We start from the raw sequence: 23,555 nt of genomic DNA, 5'->3' as shown, positions 1-23,555 counted from the left end.
AAATTGTCATAAATGTAATAGAGACTTAAAGCATACATAATAAAACTAAGAAAGATATAAGGAAAACCCAAGATTTTAAAGAGATTTAAAAATATATTTATTCTTCTTTTTTTCAATATAAATCAATTTATATTCTAATAAAAATAAATCTATTTATAGAATAATTACAAAATTAAAAAGGAATCTATATATAATAAATTTATATATCATATGTATATACATATCATACGTATATGTATATGTATATACATGTAGAATAATTCGATAACATCGTCAGGTTTAACTTTACGGAATAATATTTGTTTGTTCATTATTTAATAGTCGGTCGCAAAAACAAATCATAATAAATTAATCACATTATAATCAAATAACATTAATAAACAAACAAATATCCATCTACATAATTCGTCGTTTGAAATTAACTAAAATAAATGTGGAGCAACTCACAAGACTAAATTAGAAACCGACATCTGCATCCAATATTAGTCTTGAATTCGTATACCTAGATTGATAATGATATCTCAAATATCTTACTCAATGATATAAATACCACAAACAAAACGAAGAACCATGATATACATTCCAACTTCGCAGAATTGAGGTGATTTTTTTTTCAAAATTCTAGTAACGACATAATCTTATTTTATTACAATACAGAGAAAGTTATTTGCAATATTCATGATTAATCCAATATGTTAGTAAATGCGAGATCGGAATATATGTCACTATGAATAATCAAATCGCAGGTTGCAACAATAAGATTCAACAACAATATGTAGCATTTTAAATGCTTGAGCATATAGATGAATATGTGAAAACTAAATACTATGTAAACAATCGATAAGGATATCCGCATTCTATCTTGAAAAAATTGTAGAGTTTCCTACCCCAAGTTGTTGGCGTGAAGTTATCGTTTCCTTATATTAAACCAAAGTTGCCAGTCTTAGATAGATATGAACCAACAGTATACTGTCATATTGATTATGCTTTTACAGAGATTACCGCTTTTTTTGCCGCCTCATCCAAATTATTTGCTATGAGAATAGGTAATCCAGATTCAGATAAAATTTTTTTGGCTTCTGCCACATTATTACCTAAAAAATAAATTAATTATTAAAATATCTAAAATTTATTTATACAAATTGTGTTAACAGTTCATTGCATATATTCACGTGACTTTCCATTCAAGCCACATGCGCCATTGAAGGTCCATGTAGTAGAATATGTATTTGTTAACATTTGTAGTGTACAAGTCATGATGTAATTCATGTTTTGCAAAAATGTAAATACCAAAAAATATTTGGTAATTATAGAATTTTTAATAATGAAAATCGTTCATAGTCAGAATGGAAAGTTGATTGTGGGCCGTAAATGATTCATATGACATGAAATGTGTTAAAAAAACATAAATAGAAACGGATATACTATAATTATAAAATTTAGAAATGATAAAAATAATAAGAGAATTAAGTTAATAAAAAAAAGAAAATTGTTATATCTAACCTTCTAATCTTACAACAAGCGGTATTTTAAGTCCTAAATTTCGCGACGCTGCAATAATTCCTTTTGCTATTGTAGCGCAATTTACAATACCTCCGAAAACATTAACAAGAATGACATTGACTTTTGGATCTAAAAAAAAGAAAAGAAATTCATTTACGTTTCATATTTGTATTTAAATCCTTCTGTGTATATAGGTACCTTCACTGAGGATTCTAAATGCCTGGAAAACTTGATCCTCTTTCACATTACCGCCAACATCCAAAAAATTAGCTGGCGATCCTCCATTTAATTTAATGATATCCATTGTAGCCATAGCTAGACCAGCTCCGTTTACTATGTAAATAAATACAATGACATATTCTTATATATTTACATTAATTGATCATTATATAGATATTAATGCTCATAAATTGTAAATTATAATTAGTATCATTATTTTATAATTCTCTTCATTATTTGTTTATATATTTGATTTACTTAAAATTGTTAAAATAACAATGAGATATAATTTACCTAAACATCCTATGTTACCATCCATACCAATATAATTCAAATTAAATCGCGATGCATCCACTTCCCTGGGATCTTTCTCGCTAACATCTTCCAAGGCAAATAAATCTTGCTGTCTAAATTGAGCATTGTCATCAAATGCGATTTTTGCATCTACTGCAACTACTTGTTTGTCCGTCGTTTCCACCAGTGGATTTATTTCAACTTGCAGGGCATCGATATCCACAAACAACTTCCATAGGTTTTTTAATTCGTATATAGCTTTATCAAGAATATCTGTATCAGAGAATCCCAGAAAAATGCATACATCTTTCGCTATTTCATCATCAATCCCATGATAAATGTCCAATGGAACGGTTTTGATTTGTTCGGGATGTTTTTCTGCAACTGCCTCGATGTCCATTCCACCCGCTGGAGACGCTATCAGTACCGGACCGTTATATTGACGATCCATGAGAATACAAACATAAGTTTCTCGTGCAATATCTACTGACTCGGCTATCATGATTTTCTGCACCAATATACCATCCTTCGAGGTCTGTTTAGTAATGAGTCGATGACCTAACATATTCTTCACATAATTTGCAACAGCATTACGACTATTAAAAAAAAAAGAAAAAAAAACAAACTAAGTTCTAAAACAAAATTATTTAAACATATGAAAAAGAATTAAAAAATGTTATTATTTTTTAACATTTAATTTTATATATTATCATCCAAGGACAACCAAATACTTCATTATTAGGAAAATAAATTATAATAAGCACTCATTTATAAAATAAAATGTTCTAACTATTTGAAAGATATATTAAGTATTTTTATAAAAAATTAAACTATACTATATTAAATATATACTCACTCTTTAGTGAGATGCACACCTCCTTTGAATCCGTTATCAAACCATCCTTTCCCACGACCGCCAGCTAAGACTTGAGCTTTAATCACAAATTCATCGGTATCTGTAAGAAGACACAGAAAACTATAAAATATGTATCGACACAGTTATGTCAACTCTTATGTGAATTGAATGGATGCTAACATATTGATACATGTGGATATGCTTGATATACACAATATATTTCTCAGAAAAGCATGATAAATCGTTATATTATACATGGCCCTTTCCCAATATACAAATACGCGTCGAAAAAGCGGCTAGAAACACTCTGAGGTACTTACGTAGCTTCTCCAAGGCGGAATTCGTCTTGGTTGGGTCGTCGACGATGGCGAAGTTTTGCACCGACACACCGGAATCCCGCAGGAGTTCTTTGCTCTGGTACTCCAGTAAATTCAAGTATCTCACGCTAGATACGCGAACAATCTCCGTGGCCTTCCCGAAAAGCTGCACAGGACGCATCGAACGACCTAGGACTCGCAGCATGGTTAACCTCATAAGAGAGATTTTAACACCGAACGAAAAAAAAAAGACTTTGCCTCGTTTTCACAAATGATGACCGAATGATGGTGTCGGCAATTTAGGCGACTAATCTCCCTTCGCGGCTGAGCGTCGCTCGATATTGCTATCTCATTCCTAATACTTTGATGAGATAATCACCGGCTATCGGTTGAACTTATCCGTCACGCGTGACCACGCGTTCGAGAGCTTGAAAAAAAAAGGGGGAAACGCGTAATGTGACCACGTGACCTAGAGAGGACAACATAAACAGTTTGAAAAGATATTTTTTTTTTTTTCTCTTTAGCATAATCATTGATGAGATATTAGGTCTATTCCTTTCAGTTAAACTTCTTGCACAATTCCTTTTTCTTCTTTTTCTCTCTAATATGTATATAAAGAAAAAAAAAGTCTATAAAGAGAAAAAAAGAAAAAGTGAAAAGTGCAAGTTTAAATGAAAAGAACAAGCCTATTAATTAAAGATTATGATGATATATTATAAATTTTTATGTTCATCAATAAGGCCCCGGCTTTGCTCGAAAATTAAAAGAAAATAAAATTGAAAATATATAGAAGTATTAGGACTATTAGAAAAGATAAAGATAAAGAACAGATACAAAACGATGTTACAATTGTAAAAAATTTATATATTATTTGGTATATGTATATATATATATATATGTGTGTGTGTGTGTGTGTGTGTGTGTGTGTGTGTGTGTGTGTGTGTGTGTGTGTAATATATATGTTTCTACGATACAATAGATAAAAAAGATAATATAAAATTGGAGAAATTGATATTGCTATTGTGATATTGCTATTGCTTTACTGCTTTTAATTAAGCAGGCAATATCGGTGATATTTCCAATAGCAAATAATTAAAATGAGCTCATCATTTTCTGATTCGTCATTATTTGTATTGTGTGTAAACTATACACTGTGTATAAACTATTATTATTTAAACACAATATAAATAATGAATACATTAATGAAATCTCATCATGCACTAATATAAAAAGAAATATTAAAATGTAAACGTATTCGTTCCTTAAATGTGCAGCTAAATAATATGTTATTTATAATATTATATACTTTGTAGAATATACACTCGGTGAACACTGTTATGGTTTATAATATAAAAATTTTTCTCATATAGTGTCTTTGAAATATTCTAATACTGTCATATTTTTTCAATCAAAAAAGATTTTTGTATATAAATTTATTAGAAAATTATTAAATAATATATGCAATATATAAATTTTCTTAAGTTATATCGACAATATCGATAAATATTTATAATTAAATTAAAATATTTACGTAACTAACAGTATTAGAGTAATTCAATGATTAACAAACAGTCATAGTATTGTCAAAATTAGCCGAGTATTCATAATCTACTTCTGGACGGAAAATTACGCTGCTTTTTACAACGAGATATTATATAATTCTTATTTATTATTAGGTATTATTAATTCTTAATCGTTATTAGTAAAGTTTAGCGCATTAATATAGCTTTTAATACTAAATATATATTTTTACGAGTAATCCTCATACGTTGCGCGTTTTTTTATTCTTACAATCTTCTATCTTGCATTAGATCAAATAGTATTCATATATTATAAATGCACATATTCTCGTTATCTTATGTTAAATAGTGTTTATTAATATCATAATAGCATAGCATAAATATTTATTATGAATTGTGTTCTTTGTTTTCAACAAATAGACGAAAATTGTCTTATATATAGTACAACTTTGTACATCGTAATGTGAATTTGTTCACATATATTTTTCATGAACTGTTGATTTAATAACCATTTGTGTAAAATCTAGATGCAAAACTCTGTATTTTTAAATCATCTTTATATATTATTCAACGTGTATGTGATATATTCCAAATTACTTTGCTCTCGAAAATATATTGTGGAATGAGGTAGAATATTATTCTAAAGTTTATGAAGTAAAGACCTGGCCATTTTTCAAACAAAGAACATGATATAACGTTTGAAATTATACTATTTTATGATTGACATGTGTTACAAGAACGAGAATAAAAAAGAGTATATATATATATATATAAAATACGTGTATATATATATATATAACTATATAATAAAAAATAATATATTGTTCGTGAACTTTAAAGCATTGTTAGTACATGTGCCGAAAAACGTATATACCACAAGCGTATATACGTATATACCAAACGTATATACCATATATACGTATAGACCAAGTATTTTTTTATTATGTAGAATAAAAATTGAACTCACCACATATTATTTTTCGCACGATATTTGGATCAAATGTAGGTCGACTTTAATTCAGTCTCTTCATAGACTCATAGTACCGTTCTATTCTTCTTAAAAAATAGTTGCGGAAGTACTTAGCGCTGAATCATCATTATTAAAAGAAGCGGCTATATCGTTAAACAATATTAGTAATGTAGCAATATTAATTTTTGATTAACCAAAGATTAGATCGACAGATTGTAAAATTATTTAATTGGATAAGAAGAATTTTGTTAAATCTTATATTAAAAATCTTGAATTTTGTTAAACTTTTTAGTTTTTCTGTTTAAAAGAAATTCGTTTAAAATTTATGGCCATTAATCAAACTAACCTACAGTTATTATAAGTATTTACACTATATATAGTCAAAATTCCATAAATATAACAAGAATATTATTCCCAGAGCGGCATCTAAGATTCTGTTTCCGGCGCTGCTCCTGAAGGCTGCGGCATCGCCCATCTGGAATGTATGAGTCGGACTGGACATTCGGCCGTCGCCGCCATTGCTGAATGCGAGCACTCGCAGATGATACGCCTTGCCTGGACTCAAGTTCTTGATATCGGCCTCTAACTTGGAACCGCCTGGTATAATTGTATCATTTGCCGTACTCATATCTTGATCGACCTCCCATATACGTATTTTGTATCCGATTAGCGGTTCTTCCTCCAGACTCGGCTGTACATATCGCCAGACGACTCTTACTGTCGACGGATTTACACCGTAGACATTGACTGAAGACGGTGGTTTCTGTGGTGCTTTGCGGTAAGTGCGCTCTAAATACCGCTCACTTTCTGGACCTTCACCGGCGGAATTATAGGCCATTACCTTTAAAAAATTTGTGAACTTTACTTAAATTTTTCATTCAACAGTTTACTAATATATTTCAAGTATCTTTCTATTTATATATTTATTAAATAATTAATTTTACATGTAATAATTAATATTAGTAATTAATATTACATGTAATAAAAATATCAAATAATTGATTTGCAGTTGGATTTAAGTACATTTTTAGTAGATATAGATTTAAATAGAAATGTAAACAAAAGACTATATTTCTTTTTAATTTTACCTTCACATAATAATAAGTATCTGGCTGCAATCCAACAACTAATGACCAAGGACGAGTAGTGCGCGATAAATAATAAGTAGCATCTTCTTCGCGAATGCTCTCCTTCCAGTACTTAATCCTGTGGCCGATTAACTTGCCTCGCACCCGTTCGCGAGTCTGCTCAATCGGCAACCAGCTGACATTCAAACTGGTACTATTGTAACTCATAGCGAATACTTGTTGCGGCGCAACTTGTGGCATGTCTTCCGCGCTGTATACAGTCTTAATTTCGGATATAGGACCCTCGCCTATCGCATTAATTGCCTGTACTCTTACTTCGTATTCCGTGTAATAATATTTCGATTGTATCGGTACAACACTGCTGCCGACGTTGCCATATTCCTTCAGAGATTGTGATTGATATTCTGTGTCATGTCCTTTGCGACGCCAGAATATTTTGTAATAGAGTCCAGGACCGTTCTGATCCGAAGGGCTAAGAGGATCCCATGTAATCGTGAGATCTCCTATTTTTCCTCCACCACCACTGATATTCGATGGTGCTTTCGTAGGTCTATCGGCTGAAGTGCTGTATTGAGGTGAGGGAGTTGATGGCGGGCCGTAACCAAATTCATTAAAGGCCGACACACGAAACTCATATGTAGAATAAGGATTCAACACATTCTCCAAATGCACTTCTTTTCGCCCATTATATCTGTCCATCTCATAGGCTGTAATATCTAAAAATAATCCATATATGCGTTTACATAAAGACTACGCAAAGAAAACAGATATATAAAGGAGTCTCTCCCTTTCTTTCTAAACATTTAATTTGAAATCACAAATATATATAAATATCAAGGTATAATTAATAAATTATTGCAAAATAATTTTTTATAAGAGATCATGATTATCAAATATCAAACTTACTTTCTGCGAGAGGAATCCATGTACGATTCCAATTGGTTCGCGCGCTAACTGTGTACATAGTTATCGGTCTACCGTTCAAAGCGCCATCAGTCCACCGTAATGTGGGTGATGTTTTCACAATATTTACAACCTGTATTCCACCAGGAGGTCCCGGTGGCCCCTGCACGATCAGATTAACCTTGCTCGATATTTCACCAACAGCACTTTTCAAGATACATTCGTAGTCACCAGCTTCAGCAAACGTAGCGTTTATAATGTCCAAATATTCGCCATTAATCTGCAATCGCGGATTATTCCGCAAGTCTTTATCACGGATATGCATTCCATTGTGCGTCCAAATATATGCTATATCCAACATTTCATCTATTTGAGCCAAACAGCGTAATGTCAGATTATAATTATAGTTCAGGAGTATTTGTGGTGGTAATCTTTCAATAAATTGTGGTCCACCTGTATAAATAATTATATATAATCAGTCGTTAATCCAATCAATTTTTATTCATATAGAAACTCGAAATCTTTATTATAATACACAAATAACAAATGTCAAATATTTGTGATAATTGATATATAATTTAATATATCCTGTTAATATTTTTACGTAAATTTTTTTCGTGTAAAGTCAGATCCTGAACTGGATTTCTTAGATTATCAAATTCAACTTACGTAGTACAATCAATCGTCCACGGGTTTCGTCGCTGCCGTATTGATTCGTCGCTGTGCACACGTACGTTCCCTCATCGTCTCGCGATACTGGACTAATGATGAGGTTTCCAGTTTCCATAATTCTTCGTCTACCGCCTGATCCAATTACGTTCCCATCTTTCTTCCAAACGAATTTCGGTCTGGGCGCTGCTTCGGGTTTACACACAATCGTAACGTTACGTCCTTCTGCCGCATAAGTCTCGGATTCCATAGGGCGTTTCTTGAAGGAAGGTTTCAACGCTAAAACATCAAACAAGCATTATATAAAAATGCTTTACATAATACACAATGACATGATTTTCATCATTATTGCACGTTAAATTACATATTTGCATAATTGCATTTTAGAAGATATAAATTCTTACACAAGACTCTAAGTTGAGCCGACGAATACGTTGTCTTCAGTTGATTTCTTGCGCGACATTGATACATAGCCTGATCTCTTTCAGGATCCAAATATCGTATATTTAGCACGTTATCTTGTATAGTATAACGATCTCTATCTTCAGGCGGTAGAGTATACATGTCTAAGAGTTCTCCGTTTCTAAACCAACTGTAGGTGACGTCCGGTATACCGAACGCTTCGCAGGTCCAAGTCAGATCCGCCCGATTGTCCATGTGCTTGTCGACCAATGGGATGGTGAAATTAGGTGCTGCCTGTATAGTCAGTCGCACCGAGTTCTTGATGGACAATCTATCATTATGCACTCGGCAAACATATTCACCTTGATCCTCCACGCGTACGTGGGGTATTATCAATACGCGATTATAATTCGTAGTATATGCGTTACGCGGCAAGACACTACCCATTCTCGTCCAATTATATGAAGGAACAGGGCTATGAAAATCAATTATTCATTATAATAAGATCTATGTATATATCTTTACGTATAAAAGCGAACATCATAAAATGTCGTGAACAAACTTACTATCCAAATGCAATGCATTCCAATCTAACTTCTTCCCCAGCTACTGGTGCTTCCGGAAATGCCTTTGGAAAATTATTAGGGAACTTTAACTGTTGGAAAGAGGCTGAAAAAATTTAGAAAATTATTAAGTTCATTATTTCACTTTCTATTATGTTATTATGTCCTTAAAGGATAATTCAGAATTATTACAGTGCATGTCCACTCTCAATGGGAAGAATGGCCCGTTGCGTCCAGTATCGGATGCGACGCTCTGAACATTGCACGAATAGTTTCCTCGGTCAATCGTTTCCAACGCGGAAAAGTAAAGCGCTCCATCATATGAGACAAATACACGTTTATCCTCCTCAACAAAATTAGGAAAATAATCACGCGCCCAATAGTACTTAACACCTGGGAAATGTTGCGGTGGATCGCAATAAACTGCTTTGCCCCAATGATTGTCTCCACGTTCCTCGGAACGTTTCAGATTGAATTCTAAGATGTATCCAAATGACAATTCAACACTTTCAGAAATAATCGTACCAAATTTGTTAGTTGCTTTGCAATGATACGAGCCACGATCTTCTGTCTACAAATAGTAAAACCATTAATATTAAAATTATTTATTAAAATATATATTAACATACTTTATAATATAAATTTCTAAAAATAACATATTTAACGAGACTAAAGATCATTACCTGTTCAGGCTCATAAATGATCAATGTTCCGCCACTTACAGTATACCTGATATTTAAAAGTGGATCAATTTTTCTTGCAACTAATCGATCATTTTCATAATCCTCTTTGAACCATTCATAAGTAGGAGTAGGATAACCTCCTGCCAAACAGCTTAGTGAAACATCATTGTTTATTTTTCTCTTTGATACATCGAATACTTTGTCTTTAGGCTGCTTTATGAAATATGGTCCTCTAGGTATTTGAAGAGGATTATCAATATCGACTCCATACTGATAAGTACGATCGTCATCTACCAAATTGTGAAGAGTGGCAATAGGTGCTTCGCAAATATACAATAACTCTTCTTTACCAGTGACTTTTTCTAATCCCCAACGTTGGAGATTATTGGAATAAGCATATGCCAAATAGTCTCTTCCAGGCACATTGTCATTAGGCTCAGGTAGAAAGGCGTTATCCATATTTATCAACGTTGTACTGTCAGCTTCATTTATCCATAGGCCACTTTGGAGTTTCACTCCGGTATACCACCTGCGATGCTGCGGATCTTGCCACAATAATTGATAGAGCACAAATCCATGCTCCTCTATTGTATTGATGGTGAGTAGGTCACTTTGGAATGCTTGACAATTTCTGCGCGCATCTTCCCGTACTCTCAATGGGCTCTTGATAAAACGATAACATGAGTCTTGGAATCGCATCCAGTGTTGAGGACACTCGTATATTTGTTCCCCGTACAAAACATTTTGTGCGAGTGTGGGAAGCAAAAGGACTAGCGAGAACACTGCGGTAGTCAATAAACGTGACATTATTTCATACATTTTATAGCTATACAATAAACATCTTACAAATTCCACGAGATTAGAACATTATTGTTAATCTCGATCGAGAATATTGATTGGAATATTACAAGATTGGTGAAAAATATAGCGGAACTATTAGGCTAATTATTGGGAGACACTCCCTGTGAATGACCAATTTGTTAACCTGTGCCGTCTCGTTCCGCGAACGTTCACCGCTATACAAATATCGAAATGGTATTGTTCACTTAGCCGTATGAGATTTCATACGGTGAATAGAGTTCTCGAGACAAAACGAGACAAAATAAAAAAAATATTTCATTAAATAGAAGCGTGAACATTAAATCACAAACACGGCGACGCTACATCGCCAGACACTCCCTGTAACGAACAATGACGGAAATCGACGATGATCGACGAAGGCTGACGAATACTGTTCAGTAGCAGCACAAGCCTTGCTTACATCGTGCGACCTGACGCCTGATGCCCCGAACTGCTTTTTCATGTAAAACCAGTATTAAAAGGCTAAATTAATACACAGTTGCCGTTCTATGTTGCGTGTCCATGATGGTGACTCGCAAAACCTCTTGAATGCCCGTTCTAACCTTAAATTTGTGGTCGATCGGAGAAGAAATTGAGTATTTGCTTTGTGTATCTGTTTATAAAATAAGTGAATAAAATGCCGGAGAGCACGAAAACGGAAGCGAAACCAGTTAAAGAAGTGAAGAACGGCAAGGAAGATGATAAAAGTGAATTGGTAAGAAATTAACCTGCACAAGAATTAGATTGATTAACGCGTTTTTCTCGAAGAGGAACATTCTAATTTTGATTAAATAACAAATTGAAATTCCTGCGTTAGTAAACCATTGATTCGCGTACTTTTCTTGTAATTTATCTTAAAGTTATTTCTTATCTTGTAACTATGAGATATTACTTGCTCTTATAATTTCCTTTATTCTTTTAATAATTTCCTATTTTTGAATGATAGTATTCTGACATATTCTCCAAGAGAAGTCATGTTTGTACTATGTATATATGTGTATATATAAAAAGTTTGCTTTGTCTTTCAGTCAGAAGAAGATAAACTTCTGCAGGAGGAATTAACCTTGCTTGTGGAGCGCCTGCAGGATGCCAACACCAAATTGCATTATCCTGCCTTGGAATCATTACGTTCACATATTCGTGCGTCAACAACGTCAATGACTAGTGTGCCAAAGCCATTGAAATTTATGCGACCTCACTATGATACTATGAAAAACATACATGAAAAGATGACTAATATCAAATGTAAGGAATTATGTTCGGATATCATTTCGGTATTGGCAATGACTATGGGCGAAGGTCGGGAATGCTTGAAATACAGGCTCACTGGCTCGGCACTAGCAATTGGTGAATGGGGACACGAATATGTTAGACATTTGTCTGGAGAACTGGCTGGGGAATGGGACGAAGTCACGGGTGATAATGTTGAAGCAACGAGCGAGAAACTAATTGCCCTTGTACATGAAATTGTTCCTTATAACATGTCACACAATGCCGAAACAGAGGCATGCGACCTATTAATGGAAATTGAAAGACTGGATTTGTTAGACCAATATGTCGATGAAAGCGCATATCAGCGAGTATGTCTCTATCTTACGAGCTGCGTATCATATGTAGCCGATCCGGAAAATAGCACTCTCCTTCATGTTGCTTGCAAATTATACCGAAGATTTGGACAGTATCCACAAGCGATTAGACTGGCGATGCAGCTGAATGATTTACCACTCATTGAATCGATTTTCACAAACTGTCGAGATCTGTGAGTAATCTCTTAATCTTTTATTCATTTAATAATTTAGTTTCTTTTTATTATGAACATTCTACAAGTGATTTTATATTTTTCAAACAGAAAATTAAATATTTACGTATGCTTTTCAGCTCTGTGCAAAAGCAACTTGCATTTATGCTAGGTCGCCAACAAATCTTCTTGGAACTACACGAAACTACGATAGAGGATGATGATTTATTCGAAATAATGTCCAATTCTCATTTGAATAATCACTTTCTGAATTTGGCGCGTGAGTTGGACATAATGGAGCCGAAGACACCTGAGGACGTTTATAAATCTCATCTGGAGAACTCGCGACCGCCATTTGGCGGCGGCCAGGTTGATTCAGCGCGCCAGAATCTAGCGGCAAGCTTTGTTAACGGCTTTGTCAACGCTGCGTTCGGCCATGACAAACTGCTGATTGAAGACGGTAATAAATGGCTGTACAAGAACAAGGAGCACGGCATGCTGAGTGCGACCGCATCGCTTGGTTTGATTCTACTGTGGGACGTCGACGGTGGTTTAACACCAATTGATAAATATCTTTATTCATCAGAAGATTACATCAAATCAGGTGCTTTGCTGGCTTGCGGAATTGTCAATTGCGGCGTGAGAAACGAATGCGATCCTGCATTGGCTCTGCTCTCCGACTATGTGTTACACAGCAGTAACACTATGCGCATCGGCGCCATTGTCGGCCTCGGTATTGCATATGCCGGTTCCAATAGGGAAGGTGTACTGGGTCTACTGACGCCGGTTCTCAGTGACCCCAAGTCAAGCTGGGAAGTATTGGGTATGACTGGTTTGGCATTGGGAATGGTCGCCGCCGGTTCCTGCAATGCTTACGTCACCACGGCAATTATGCACACGTTGATGGATAAGTCGGAGTCTGATCTTAAAGACACATACGCACGATTCTTGGCGCTCGGATTAGGATTGTGTTTTCTGGGTAAGCAGGAAGCAGCAGAAGCGATTATAGCGGCCTTGGAGATTGTACACGAACCATTTAAGTCGATGTCAACGACATTAGTAGAGGTATGCGCATACGCCGGAACGGGAAATGTCCTCAAGATTCAACATTTATTGCATATCTGCTCGGAGCACTATGAACCGAGCAACGAGAAGGAGGAAAAGAGCGAACGTAAAGACAAGGATAAAAAAGAAGAGAAAAAAGAAGAGAAAGAGAAGGATCTCAGCTCTAGGCAGGCTATTGCCGTTCTTGGCATCGCTCTGATCGCCATGGGAGAGGAGATTGGCGCCGAGATGGCTTACAGGACCTTTGGTCACCTTCTACGTTATTGTGAGCCTGTGATTCGCCGGTCGGTACCACTCGCCCTTGGCTTAATTTCGGTGTCGAATCCGAAATTGAATATCTTGGACACATTGTCCAAATTTTCGCACGATAGCGATCCTGAGGTAGCACATAATGCGATATTCGCCATGGGTCTAGTCGGTGCCGGTACAAATAATGCACGATTAGCTGCCATGTTGAGGCAGTTGGCTCAATTCCATGCAAAAGACCCAAACAATCTCTTCATGGTGCGCATTGCGCAAGGCTTAACACATTTGGGTAAAGGTACGCTCACTCTATCGCCCTATCATAGCGATAGGCAACTGCTCAGTCCCGTTGCTCTAGCCGGTCTCCTGTCGACACTTATTGGCTTCTTGGATGTAAAAAACAGTGAGTATACATTTTTCGCGCGATATAAAAATATAAATATTTCTCGTTATTTAGATTTTGATTTTCAATCAATTTGCAAGTGGATGAATCATTTCTATTACAAAGACTCTTATTGCTATCATAAGTCTCTTAAATAATTGATGTAGGGATCTATAATTACTCTAATATTCTTACTGTGTCAGTTCTTCAGATCCAATACAAAAAAAAAATTTCTATAATATCAATTATGACAATGTTATCATTCTTCTAGTTATCCTCGGACGTTCACACTATCTTTTATACACACTGGCTGCTGCGATGCAACCCAGAATGTTAGTGACATTCGATGAGGATTTGAATCCATTGGCTGTGCCAGTGAGAGTCGGACTTGCCGTTGATGTCGTTGGCCAAGCGGGCAAACCTAAAACCATCACGGGCTTCCAAACGCATACCACCCCCGTATTGTTGGCGTACGGTGAAAGAGCAGAACTCGCTACCGAGGAGTACGTACCATTGACGCCGATCATGGAAGGTTTTGTAATTTTAAGAAAGAATCCAGACTTTATACCTTAGTCGTATCGTATTTTTGTCGATGTACCTTGTATTGAATTACTTATAAGGCAAAATAATATAATAAAAGTATCTCATTCATTTTACATATGCGAAATGGACACGACATCCTCCATTTATGTCCCTCTCTACAGGATTGATATTCACGGTGTTTTTCATTGCATTACATAGGAAAAAATACAAGGCAATGATATACTCCTTATTTAATAGTAAAATGCAGACTCTTTAATAGTAAAAAAAATACTGATATAATGTATAAAATCTCGCTCGGCACGTATCTTTGTACGTAGTACATGTCATAAAAAAAGATCAATATAAAAAACGGTATTTTACAACTGTATTCTTAATAATAATATATTGACGGACATTAGCTTTGTAAGTACCAATCACGATGATATAAGCACATTTCATACAATTGTCGTCATAAATCAGACCTGCACAACTCGCTAAATACGAGACAAACTGAACTGTTGCTAGTAGGCACGGTTTTTCTTTAAAAGCGTCGTATACTACCGACGATACGTGTAGCAGTGAATGTTAAAATATTTATTTAGTCACTATGTCTGACTTGCTGCCTGAATCAAACTCATTAGTTGTGCAGATCTGGTACAAATTACATCTTAACATTTTCTATTTTTTTCGGTATCTTTTTTAATTAAGAACCATAAAAAAGCCTATGATCATGTTAATTTGTTAAAATATACGTATTGCGCGCGTGCGCCAAAATGCGTATAAACGAAAGTGTATCGTATTTTGTCAATAAAATGCTTTAATCATAAAATTTTAATATTTTCGTAAAAAAATTATTATATTATATAACTATTATATTAATGTAACTTTTTGTTTTTATCCTGCTTAGTTTATTCTTAATATATTTCTATATAAAAATACCTGAATGTTTTTAAAAGATATCTAAAAATTACATTTGTGTTTTGTTGATAATCATGTATCAATAAGGACAATTGTAATTTACATATTTTCTTGTTGATATATTATTCTAAATTTTTCTTAGTCTTGTTTTGATAGTTTTATTGCGATGATTTGTATATCGATAAAATTATAATATCTCGTTTTAAAAGAAATATTTAAATATACTAAAAATAAGAAGAAAAGATTATAATAGAAAAATAACAATAAAAATAGTACTATAGATACTATATACAAGTTTTTAAAAATTATTTTGCACAAGTTTTTATCATTTTGGCACTCGTTTGTGTATATTATGATAAGTACAGCATACATTCATAAAAAAATTGATGTTTTTAGGAATAAGTCATGGAGATATAAAATATATAAATCGTCGACAGTCTTATACAAAAAGAAAAAAAAATAAAAAACAAAAATCGTTTTTGTTTCTTATAAGTAATATTAATTATTACTTGCAATTTCAACCATATCGATCACGGAATGTGATGGCAGTATGTCAAACGATATCAACTAAAATTCACTTGTCCAAAAACACAAAGTTGCCATTATATCATCAATATTATCGTTGGTTTTCTGTACTTCCTCTATACTTAATAATAACAATAAAATTCAGATTTTCTAAATTTACATACAAGATATAACATAATACTTTCATTGCTTTGAAATATAAATTCTTTCTTGAAGTGAATATCATCTATATTATGTCCTACATTCTATATAATTTATACAAATATATAGCACCTATCCGAATATTAATTATATATTTTAGTATCTTGCTAACTTTGACACATAAAGATATAATAATATAAAGATATTATTGGCAAGCTGCGATATTATTTGTATAAAATATTTTTATATTTCTAAATTGCTCGTAATCAGAATTAGTAATCAGAATAATATAGATAATTCATTACTGTTTACCTATTTATAAAAACATACTTTAAGTCTCTTGCTCATAGCTTGCAACATAGCAGCCATTTGAATTATTCCATATGTAAAGTTGACACAACCATTTTTAAGATTTTTAAGAAGATTCAATATTCTATTATACTATTATAATCATTTTTAGCACTTATGTGAAAGGCATTAGTATTGACACTTCAAAGTTATATATGTTTTCAAGTATCAATTCATTCAAAGATCTATACCTTTTAACATTTGATAATAATGGAAGTAATATGAACAGTCTCGCAGTAAAATAATCCAATAATACCTCTTTCGAGAAGCATAAATAAGATAAGTCGCTATGTATATTGAATGATATTATACGTTCAATTCTTATATCCCGAGATCATATTCACGAAGAGATGAATATAAATCGTGATATAACAATTTCTTACGATAATATCGAGTAAATTACGTTTGGCTTACCTTTGTAAATAAATGGCAGTGAATTCAGTTTTCGTTAACAGTAATTCGTTTCCATATCGCGATGAACTGTCACAGGCGCTAAAACATGATGTGGTGAACCCAAATAAGTCGTAGGAGAAGGCACTCCGATATCGGATTGCTTGGTTAAATCCGATTCGACGCTATTATCGACGGCTAACAGAGGTTCGGAGGCGAATGTCTGTTGCTCGGAATCGTCGTGAGGTGTCATTGTACTGTACCCATGATCGCTATCGCCACCAGGTGGTCTTCGATAGTTGGTAGAAACTCTGTATGGTGATATAGGTGCGACATTGTCTCTAACAAGACAATCTAAATTATTTTTGGTCTGATCCAATTCTGCGGGTTCCGGATCGCCCTCGATGTGCGTCATACGCAATGTATCGGGCGACGTATGAAGATGTAAACACTGATGCTCTAAGCCCGAGTGTACCGATCGAAGTCTGTAGCAAAATAGGATAATGCCTACAATCAGGAACAGCGCAAGAATTCCACCGGCCACTGGCCCGACTGATGACCACTCTCGCACCGTGATTTCATCTGTTGATTGCGAATCTGAAAAAAGTAATTTGTTATCTAATGATTAATGGAAATAAACAGAGACGTGAAAAAAGAAGACAAACTTACTATAACTACCGTCACTATAAGGTATTAAAGATCCGAAGATTCCTTTGAAACATATGGCCATATCGGAACAAAACGGCCTTTGCAAAGGAGTCTCGCCATCGGTATCAACATGACACCACTGACAATCCGCAATACCCAAGCAGTCTTTTTCCGTCGTGTATGATTTGCAATCGATGGATGGACATGATTTCAAATTGGTAGGCTCTATCCACGAAGTTTGTAAACTCGATCCGTGCTCATATATAGGCGGACAAGAATCTAGATTGTCGATATTTTGTTGCGTACAGCTAGAGGAATACAAGGAGCATTCGCAGGGGCATTCACAGCTAGTTTGTTCCATACTTTTGCAATTCAGGCACGAATGATCCATCTACATTTAAGAAAAAAATACAAAACATTATAGTAATAAACATAAAAACATTTTAAAATAGAAGAAAAATTACGATAAAAATAAGTAAGTTTACCGTACTACAAGGACAAAAAGCTCTGAGCATATTACATTGAGTCGTCACATTGACAACGCCAAGGAACACGTTAGTTCCTGGTACAGCAGCTACCTGATATCTAACACAATGTTCGCCGTGTGCTATATTAGTGAGTACATCATCGAGCGACGTATTAAATTGATAGTATCTTTGCACAGTACCATCTAAATAGTTGGCACATAATTTCTTTTTCGCAAACAATCCATGATTCAATATGTCGTTAGCTACTAAGAGTTCCTTATGTGTTAAATGTTGCTGCTCGATCTTGCCTGTTGCCTCCAACAACTTAGGATGTGACACCAAGTAGCCTTTATCGTCCATCAAGAAACATTTTATAGTAGCATCATGGCAAAACGGAAACATTTCCAATAACAATCTCATAATATAACTCATTGTAACATCCATAGACAGAACAGCAATGGCATAATCTGTATTTCCATTAGCTCTCATAGAGTATTTGACAGTCTGACTCAGAGTAACTACGTAGCCTGATCCACCTGTATCCAAATAAGGCGACGTTAAAATGATCTTATCAGATTGTTCCAGTGCTTTCCCATACCACATTCTTCTTTTGGGATCAAAACTAGAATCTAATACCATTCCTGGAAATATTTCTAATACACCACTGACTGTACTGACGATGTATCTAAAATAGAAATATAAGATATTCTATAAATCATTAATAATTACATGTAAAATTAAAATTATTTGTAATTACCTTCTTATTATAAATTTATTTAACGAACTTTTGACGTGCTGCTTTTTGAAATGTTCCAAAACTTGTGCTAACGTTGCTACATCTGGTTTTACAGATGGATGTAAACCGGGATTAGCTAAAAGACCTGTTACATCTTTTATATATGCCATATAGCCCTGTACATTTACAGCCGAACCCGTTTCCAGTAATTTTAGTTGTTCCATTGGAGATTGAAAGCACCATGGTGATAAATAGATTACACCCGTTGCTAAAAAAAAAAAGGCAAAAAGACTTTCAATATTTATACATTTTATAAACAATAACTATGACAGATTTTATTCTCTTACATAAAGTTACAATCTTGTTTCTATAAACGCAAAGCGTATTTTTATCAATGACAGTTTGAAGCATAAGATCAAGGCGATGGTGTAAAATATTCGCCGGTAATGGAGGCACAATTCTTGCGACAGGTAATATTCCTTCGTTAGTTGTTGATACCAGACATATTATCAAGTCATCATAAATTAAATGTCTCCATCTGTACTGCTTCTGTGTATATATGTTAAAATAAGAAATATATTTCACAATTATATCTTCAGATATGTTTGTAAATATATTATACCTTACCTGCTCACCTAATTTTGTTTTTACATCTACAACTCCTTGAATCTCATTTATCATCTTTGTTACTATTTGATCATCTATATTTTCAATGTCTTGCAAATGCACTTTGAGTGGTTGCTCAATTATCATCTCAATCCGAGGAAAATTTTTATGCATCCAAACCACTCCTTTATTATCGAAAAATATAACATATGCATTGGGACCAGCGTTAAAATAAGTTATATCATCAAGAAAATCGCGCAGTTTTATGTCTAATGATAATAATGCAGTTTTTGTAATTTGCCCGATAGATATTGTCATCGCTTTGCTATATGGTTCAATATACGGATCGGATACATAAAAATCTTTCTTATAGTGATCAGGACATTGTAAACAAGAAAATAGTTTTCCTATTTCATATCCAAGAACGTTTTGCGTTGGAAGAATTAAGACATTGTCATTACTTAATTTTTTAATTGTGGATGGTTGTTGGTCTGAAAATAAATCACGATAAAAATATTTTTTTTATATAATTAAATAAAATGATAAAATTAACTTACCTGCAATAAGAATAGTTTTGAGGTAAGTCTTGAGCTCCCACGAAATTAGTTCAACTATTCTTTGTACGTCTGATGTAGTCTGTAGTTTATTAGTTAAATGTATAATAAGCACTTTATCCCTTAGATTTTGTGTTAATTTTCTAAAATCAATCTTTGTTGTCTCATTTAAATCTGGAAAAAATTAGAAATGTAAAATTAATATATATTTTATATATTAAACAATATGTTCATTTAACTAGATAGATTAGTGATGGCAATCGTTTATTAAATGAAAAATCCGCGATTGATTCTAATTTTGTCATTCTAATTTTGTCATTCCATATATAATATACATATATAAGAGAATGGAAAATACTTCAGTAATAGAAATAAAATAGAACAGCAAAAAAACAATAAAAACTTAAAATAGAGATGACAAATAAATGATATTATGAATTAAAAATCCAAAAATAAAAAATGTAAAACACTTATTTTTGATTACCTGTTCTAGTTAAACTGTCAATATATCGAATTAATTGAAATTTATTGATATCTGTTGCCTTTAATAAGCCATCTTTACAAAGTAAGGGAGCAGTATTAGCAAGGCCCACAACAGTAACATTATCTGCTTCAGAAAGCATATCTATAATAGTTTTGGCTGTTATTTGAGCCAAAGCTAAATCTGATTCGGACATGAAAGTGCCATGTTCCAAAAGTAGAATGACATTTTTCTTGGAACAATATTGAGATAATAAAAGAGGTCCGATATTGTGAGCAAGCGTAGGTGGTCCACATATTGTATAAGGTTCTTTTATTGGCAGTATATGTATGTTTTTCCATTCTTGACCTCGTAGTTGCATTGTAAGTTCTATAATCAAGCCCAATAACATATAATAATATATGTACAATAACAAATGTTACATATATTCAAATAAAGCACAAAAATGATATCATTGAATAAAAGAATACCTTTCATAATATCAGTGCATATATCTGAAATTTTATTCAGCTCCATCATGTCATAATCAACCATCTGACTAGAATAAATGGCAGGACGTGGATCTTGTATCAGTATATGGTGTATAACTTCATAGACTTGCTTGAAGACATCAACGTGCAACCTCAACTTAGTGTTAAATTTGTCAACTAAGACGATCAGTTTCGCGTCCAGACTGTTGGAGACGTTTACAAATTCCATCTTGTCGATCATCTCCTGAAACGAGGAAGCACCGAGCTCGTCGTCGACGATGACTCGTAACACTTTTGACAGGTGTACCACGAGATCCCGCAGGCACTCGCCGTTCAGAGGCTCCGCTGGCACCTGCTTGCGCATCGGCTTGCCAAATTGACATTTGGCGGCATTGGCGGCACCGTCGTTAGCGGCCACGCAGAAATTCGTCAATATCAACACGTATAAAATTGCGGTCATCACGGCGTTTCGGCCGCTTCGACGGCAAACGTTCCTCGTCGTAATCATAACCTCACAGGTTCGACGCGTTACGACGGTGACAGCTCATGCCGGCGATCAACGAACATCTCAAACGACACCGACGTCGTCGTGTATCGGACGATTCTGTTACCACGTGACGTTCCTCTCAGGTTTCCCTCGTCAACGAATCCTGTTCCCGAATTATTTGTTTACAGGAAAACTCAGACGCCAAGGGAGTCGTCGAACTTCCGCGCGACGAGATCACAAAGCATCGAGTATTCAAACACGAAAGTCCGGGAATTTCTCGAACATTTCTCGACCGCCATCTTGTATCGCGGTACATAGCTAGTTCCATTGCAGTATGATTGTCAATTTTCATTTTTTAATCGATCTTTCTTTTTCTAAATTCGTTCAAACAAACAAACTTATATTTTTCGTCTTACAATCAGATATTAATTTTATAATTTTTATTCTTGATATTTATATATGTGATATAGATAAGTAAAAACGATTTATATAAAATTCATTGTTTATTTATCTAAAAATGAAAAAGAGTTTGTATAAGATTTTGCTAAATAACCGAACCTTCTTATTTATCTAAGAGATTCTAATTTAAATCTTAAAATGTTTAATCTTAAAACAATTTATATTTTAACAATTTTATGTCCTTTAATATTATATAATAATAATTTATATAGAATAGTTGATTTTTTTACAATTTAATTTATATTTATATACAAAGTAGACGTTAATTAATTTAAATCAAAATAATTAATAATTTAAAATCAAGCATTTTATTACATAAAATGTTTTTAATATAAAAATATTTATATATTTTTCAAAATATTAATTTTAATTCTGATACTTGATTATAATAATACAACAATTAATTTTCAAACATATTACAAATTTTTTTATAACATATTTATTATATTAGAAAATAAAAAAAAACGCGCAGCTTTGTAATACCTAATTTATATATTTATATATGGATATAGAATTTTACACATCACGCGCGCACGCGTGTATATGTAAAATTCTGTGTACATATGTAAATATATAAATTTCTACAAGGGAAATGTTGATCAGAAATCGATTTAAATATTAAAAATCGGGAATGTGTGGCACAAATCTATCGAATTTCAATTAATAGCTATAATCTCGAGTCCTCGAGATAAGAATAGTTTCAATAAGAATAGTTTCCGTTTATTACAAATCCAGTTTGGCGCGTGACGTACATCAAAACAGCATCGTTCAACATTGATGAAAACTGCTCCTCCAATTAAAAATACGTTTGCATCAATGTCGTGTATTAAACTCAATCAAAGTTCAACAACGCTTTAATCGAAATCCTCTCTGCTTTGCTGCTAATATTTCTCTTTTCTCTATTCGTTTCTTTTCGTAAATATAACGAGCTTTTTTCAAGCTCGATTAGATGCCAATGATGCCGCGACCTTGAAGAATTACGACATTGGAGAACATTGAAATATGAAAATTCTGAAAGCGCTTTTCGCTGAAAGATTGCGCATCCAATTAAAAAGGTCGGATCATTAGGACGAAATCCTGCCAACTCTCACTTCAGTTAGTTCTTCTTTTTTTTTTTCAAATGCATCTTTTGAGAAATATACTTTTGAATTACGATTTTCAAAAAAAAAAAAAAAGCAAAGAAAAAAAATCGCCGCAGACACGTGGCGTTCATTCCCGGTGAAATTCTGAGCAGCAAGATGGTAAGCGGCGTGGTTCCCGCGCCACTTCCCGCACATCCTCCCGTCATTTGGGATGCTCCCCTCTGCGGTGCCTAATGTCATCAAGCAATCACGCCGCGTGACACACAAAACGTATTGTCATTTTTCGAAATATTACGTTTACGGGGGCGAGGGTGGCGCGCCCGAAAAGACCGTGAGGATCATGGAAGCCAGATCCGCGACGAGTCGAGTGATCGCACTCGATCGCATCGTTCAATTTTCTGCCGATTGGCGATTATTGATTCCGATATCTTAATGAGCGTGGATCAGATCGGGATGGAAAGATCGA

At 34.0% G+C, this 23,555-nt stretch overlaps 4 protein-coding genes across 6 annotated transcripts; 1 reads left to right on the top strand and 3 right to left on the bottom strand.

Annotated features, from left to right (window-relative positions):
* Nucleotides 1–73: 73 nt before the first annotated feature.
* On the bottom strand, nucleotides 74–3,633 carry LOC105423176 (Succinyl-coenzyme A synthetase beta subunit, GDP-forming). The gene is made up of 6 exons (XM_011632844.3): nucleotides 3,193–3,633; nucleotides 2,873–2,972; nucleotides 2,017–2,612; nucleotides 1,702–1,836; nucleotides 1,504–1,632; nucleotides 74–1,094 (listed from the first exon to the last, which is right to left on the bottom strand). Exons 1-6 carry the CDS (start codon nucleotides 3,404–3,406, stop codon nucleotides 982–984), a joined length of 1,287 nt encoding a protein of 428 aa, XP_011631146.2. The 5' UTR covers nucleotides 3,407–3,633; the 3' UTR covers nucleotides 74–981.
* Nucleotides 3,634–4,032: 399 nt separating this feature from the next.
* LOC105423177 (contactin) lies at nucleotides 4,033–11,178 on the bottom strand. Of its 2 annotated transcripts, XM_089077088.1 has the most exons (9): nucleotides 10,973–11,178; nucleotides 9,988–10,769; nucleotides 9,497–9,875; nucleotides 9,308–9,410; nucleotides 8,744–9,216; nucleotides 8,340–8,618; nucleotides 7,674–8,123; nucleotides 6,768–7,483; nucleotides 4,033–6,520 (listed from the first exon to the last, which is right to left on the bottom strand). In XM_089077088.1, the coding sequence occupies exons 2-9, from the start codon at nucleotides 10,684–10,686 to the stop codon at nucleotides 6,050–6,052; spliced, it is 3,570 nt and encodes a 1,189-aa protein (XP_088933214.1). In that variant the 5' UTR covers nucleotides 10,687–10,769; nucleotides 10,973–11,178; the 3' UTR covers nucleotides 4,033–6,049. The 2 variants fall into 2 exon arrangements, with proteins under 2 accessions (XP_088933214.1, XP_011631147.2); XM_011632845.2 differs by having other exon boundaries at nucleotides 9,988–11,178.
* Nucleotides 11,179–11,331: 153 nt separating this feature from the next.
* On the top strand, nucleotides 11,332–14,911 carry Rpn1 (regulatory particle non-ATPase 1). Its single transcript, XM_011632847.3, has 4 exons — nucleotides 11,332–11,542; nucleotides 11,856–12,586; nucleotides 12,706–14,276; nucleotides 14,527–14,911. The coding sequence occupies exons 1-4, from the start codon at nucleotides 11,465–11,467 to the stop codon at nucleotides 14,826–14,828; spliced, it is 2,682 nt and encodes an 893-aa protein (XP_011631149.1). The 5' UTR covers nucleotides 11,332–11,464; the 3' UTR covers nucleotides 14,829–14,911.
* Nucleotides 14,912–15,024: 113 nt separating this feature from the next.
* On the bottom strand, nucleotides 15,025–21,868 carry LOC105423179 (VWFA and cache domain-containing protein 1). Of its 2 annotated transcripts, none has more exons than XM_011632849.2 (9): nucleotides 21,062–21,868; nucleotides 20,595–20,960; nucleotides 20,114–20,284; nucleotides 19,578–20,047; nucleotides 19,298–19,499; nucleotides 18,972–19,218; nucleotides 18,233–18,899; nucleotides 17,778–18,138; nucleotides 15,025–17,696 (listed from the first exon to the last, which is right to left on the bottom strand). In XM_011632849.2, the coding sequence occupies exons 1-9, from the start codon at nucleotides 21,567–21,569 to the stop codon at nucleotides 17,158–17,160; spliced, it is 3,531 nt and encodes a 1,176-aa protein (XP_011631151.2). In that variant the 5' UTR covers nucleotides 21,570–21,868; the 3' UTR covers nucleotides 15,025–17,157. The 2 variants fall into 2 exon arrangements, with proteins under 2 accessions (XP_011631151.2, XP_011631150.2); XM_011632848.2 differs by having other exon boundaries at nucleotides 17,769–18,138; nucleotides 21,062–21,867.
* Nucleotides 21,869–23,555: the final 1,687 nt, after the last annotated feature.

The sequence above is a fragment of the Pogonomyrmex barbatus genome, unplaced genomic scaffold (assembly GCF_055798465.1).
Source record: "Pogonomyrmex barbatus isolate J1 unplaced genomic scaffold, ASM5579846v1 scaffold2, whole genome shotgun sequence".
In the NCBI taxonomy this organism is placed as follows: domain Eukaryota; kingdom Metazoa; phylum Arthropoda; class Insecta; order Hymenoptera; family Formicidae; genus Pogonomyrmex; species Pogonomyrmex barbatus.
The sequence above is the reverse complement of the archived record's forward strand: the minus strand, read 5'-3'. Positions and strand labels throughout refer to the sequence as shown.

Coding starts and splice junctions, on each gene's coding strand:
- Rpn1 (XM_011632847.3), top strand. CDS start 11,465: ATGCCGGAGAGCACGAAAACGGAAGCGAAACCAGTTAAAGAAGTGAAG. Junction 11,543..11,855: donor AAGATGATAAAAGTGAATTG/GTAAGAAATTAA, acceptor TTTGTCTTTCAG/TCAGAAGAAGATAAACTTCT. Junction 14,277..14,526: donor CTTCTTGGATGTAAAAAACA/GTGAGTATACAT, acceptor TCATTCTTCTAG/TTATCCTCGGACGTTCACAC.
- LOC105423177 (XM_011632845.2), bottom strand. CDS start 10,806: ATGTATGAAATAATGTCACGTTTATTGACTACCGCAGTGTTCTCGCTA. Junction 9,217..9,307: donor GAATGCATTGCATTTGGATA/GTAAGTTTGTTC, acceptor TGATTTTCATAG/CCCTGTTCCTTCATATAATT. Junction 8,124..8,339: donor TGGACGATTGATTGTACTAC/GTAAGTTGAATT, acceptor TTATTTATACAG/GTGGACCACAATTTATTGAA.
- LOC105423176 (XM_011632844.3), bottom strand. CDS start 3,406: ATGAGGTTAACCATGCTGCGAGTCCTAGGTCGTTCGATGCGTCCTGTG. Junction 2,973..3,192: donor TTCCGCCTTGGAGAAGCTAC/GTAAGTACCTCA, acceptor GTCTTCTTACAG/ATACCGATGAATTTGTGATT. Junction 1,837..2,016: donor TGGTAACATAGGATGTTTAG/GTAAATTATATC, acceptor TTATTTACATAG/TAAACGGAGCTGGTCTAGCT.
- LOC105423179 (XM_011632848.2), bottom strand. CDS start 21,569: ATGATTACGACGAGGAACGTTTGCCGTCGAAGCGGCCGAAACGCCGTG. Junction 20,285..20,594: donor TGACAGTTTAACTAGAACAG/GTAATCAAAAAT, acceptor AATTTTTTCCAG/ATTTAAATGAGACAACAAAG. Junction 17,697..17,768: donor TTATAGTGACGGTAGTTATA/GTAAGTTTGTCT, acceptor TACTTTTTTCAG/ATTCGCAATCAACAGATGAA.